Here is a 2,732-nt window from a genome sequence, read left to right as displayed (position 1 = left end):
ATAAATGTGAAATGAGCAGACATTGTTTTGTTTGCTCAAAAAGTGCAGTTACTTGTGGTAGAGTTTGTACATCAAGCTCAACAAATGTGCCTAATATGTGAAGAGATATCACAAGTGGCTTCTCTCTTTTTTCTTTGGTTTTCCTGTGAATATTTACCAAAGCGTTTAGCTCGTACAATACACAAACACAAACACAAACACAAAATGACTCTGGATATCAAGACCAGAACCTATCAACTCTAAATCATGGATTCATCACACCCACGGATGTTGCACCCGCTGGCTTTGCTGCCCCCTCTTACCAGAACTTTAATTCCCATATCTTGAGAAAATTCTGATGGTCTCTGTGATTGAACTCGAGTAAGTTCTAAACCACAACACAGCTATAGAGTATTGGATAAGAGTGGATTAGGCTAACAGACAATTCCTGCAGTTGTGATCTCCATAATGTTATTATTGACTGCTGAAACTACAACCAGATACATTCTTACATCACATTAAGTTGTCTTGCATATAGCCATCAATGGTGAGAAACTAAAATGCAAGATATAATACAACAATGGAAAATAGCCAACATAGAACGAATAGAGAGATAATCTGGCTAATCATCCACTAACATTTTCAGCAGACATGTCGTTCTCTTCATCATTTCCTTGACGTATTCTTGCAATTTCTGCCTGAGCTCTCTCCATAATCTGCCTCTTTTGGAGTTCCAATTCTCTGTGGAAGTCCATCCTCATTTTCTCCAGTTCCATCATTTGCTGTCTCTTGCTATTCTCAATCTTCACATATATCTCACTAAATTTATGGATAGAATCTGCAATTAATTTGAAATGGGAATGTCCATTCCCATTCCCATTCCCACCTGGTTGTACATTTCTTGATCTTTTTGGTGGAAGATCCTCTGAACCATCCTCCTCACCATCAGCAGATTCTGAGTTAGCAGGACTGTCCCTCATCTCATCCAAGCCATTAGCACGATTCAGATAAGTTTTTGGGCTCATGAAAACATACTCTCCAGAGTCCATTCCACATGAAACACCAGTTTTCTGGGGAGTTGATGTTAGTAACATGTCCATCTTTTTGAAGTACACCCACTTGCTAGTGGTACTGCTAGTCTCTGCAAACTTCACCTTCTCCTTTTTGTATTTCTTTTTCAGAGTATCCAAACGGTTACGACATTGGGTGTCTGTCCTCTCAAGTTTGGACCCCCGTGACACTCTCTCTGCAACTTCTTGCCATTCCTCTGATCGAAGACTCTTCCTCCCATGTCGAACAAACCTAGTACCCCAAGCATCAAGCAAAATGAATGTCTCATGTTCAGACCAATCTGAAAGTGGATTCCTACCACCAAATGAAGGCTTAGGAGCGGTTGCTGCTGTAGTAGATGGTGGTGGTACTCGAGGTGCAAACTCATAACTTGATAACAAGCTCTTTAACTTCCTCTTCTTTTGATGCCTCTGTGAATCTCCATACTCATCATCATCATCATCGTCATCAAACACATCTTTCCCTATCCGCTGGACACCATTTTCTTCGCCATCATCATCTTCTTCTTCTTCTTCGCCATCAACTTCTTCATCATCAACTTCTTCATCATCATCCGCCTCCTCCACATACTGATTGTCGACATGCCTTGAATAAGAAGTGTCGTGAACAGAAAGCTTCTGGCAATTGGTTGACTCATAACCCTGGTTCAAGCCATAAGGGTTGGGTGGATATCTCCCATTATCCTCAATGTCATCCATTGAAGCACAACAAACCAAGTGTCTACTACTACAACACACTAATACCTAGAGAGAGTCTAAGTTCAAATTCCAAGCACAACGTTTTCTTGATCAATTTCGATCCATTTTAACTCCAAATTAACACTTTATTTCTAGCAACTAGATGAACAAGTTTCTCCATCATATTTATACCATCACAAAAATCTAATTCAAAAAATCAATCTCAGATACAGGCAAAATCCCTTTATCTAATTCAAGAAAATATGCCTACAACAACCCAAAATCCAAACAGAAACTTCTCACATACAATTGACAACCTTTATCAAATTCAAGCAATATGCCTACAGCAACCCAAAATCCAAACAGAAACTTCTCAGGTACAACTGAAACCCTCCATCAAATTCAAGAATATATGCCTACAGAAACCCAAAATCCATACAAAAACTTCTCAGACACAATTCAAAGGAAAACCCTATAATCCTTTACCTCAACAAGGGGGAAATTTGTACTCAAACAGCCTTAAAACTGGAAACTTAATCAAACCCCTAAACAACTCAATACACATCCCAAAAAAACAAAGAACTTATCAGTTTCCAATCAGAAGAGATACCCTGCTGTTTAACTCCCTTACTTCAAGAAATGATTTTTTTTTTTTTGTTTGAGCAAATCAAACACCTTAACAACCAAAACCCATCTAAAAATCAAGAACATCCAACAGATTAAGTTCCAATAAATAAAAAAAGAACACCCTTTAACTCCCTTACCTCAAAAAAGGGAATCTTGTTGAAATTGCCTTAAAAGTTTGAAACTTTGAGGGAAAATCAAACAGGTAGCAAGAACAAATTCAAGAAAACTTTAAGGATCTGAGACTGTAAAAGGATTACATGAAAATAAAAAAAAATGAAAATTTAGTAGGGTTCATCTACTGGGGTAGCAAAGATGTGAGAGAGAGAGAGTGAGGACGCAAAAATCAGGTGAGAGTGCAACCACCAAAGTTGCTCAAGT

At 38.4% G+C, this 2,732-nt stretch overlaps 1 protein-coding gene across 1 annotated transcript; it reads right to left on the bottom strand.

Moving 5' to 3' along the window:
- Window positions 1-437: 437 nt before the first annotated feature.
- On the bottom strand, window positions 438-2,732 carry LOC125830386 (trihelix transcription factor ASIL1-like). Its single transcript, XM_049509568.1, has one exon. The coding sequence runs from the start codon at window positions 1,746-1,748 to the stop codon at window positions 606-608; it is 1,143 nt and encodes a 380-aa protein (XP_049365525.1). The 5' UTR covers window positions 1,749-2,732; the 3' UTR covers window positions 438-605.

This window comes from Solanum verrucosum, unplaced genomic scaffold (genome assembly GCF_900185275.1).
Source record: "Solanum verrucosum unplaced genomic scaffold, falcon-dt-bn FXZP01000228.1, whole genome shotgun sequence".
Taxonomy (NCBI): domain Eukaryota; kingdom Viridiplantae; phylum Streptophyta; class Magnoliopsida; order Solanales; family Solanaceae; genus Solanum; species Solanum verrucosum.
This window is presented reverse-complemented; position numbering and strand designations above follow the sequence as displayed.

What these genes read in the sequence shown, in the direction of transcription:
- LOC125830386 (XM_049509568.1), bottom strand. Translation starts at nt 1,748, where the DNA reads ATGGATGACATTGAGGATAATGGGAGATATCCACCCAACCCTTATGGC.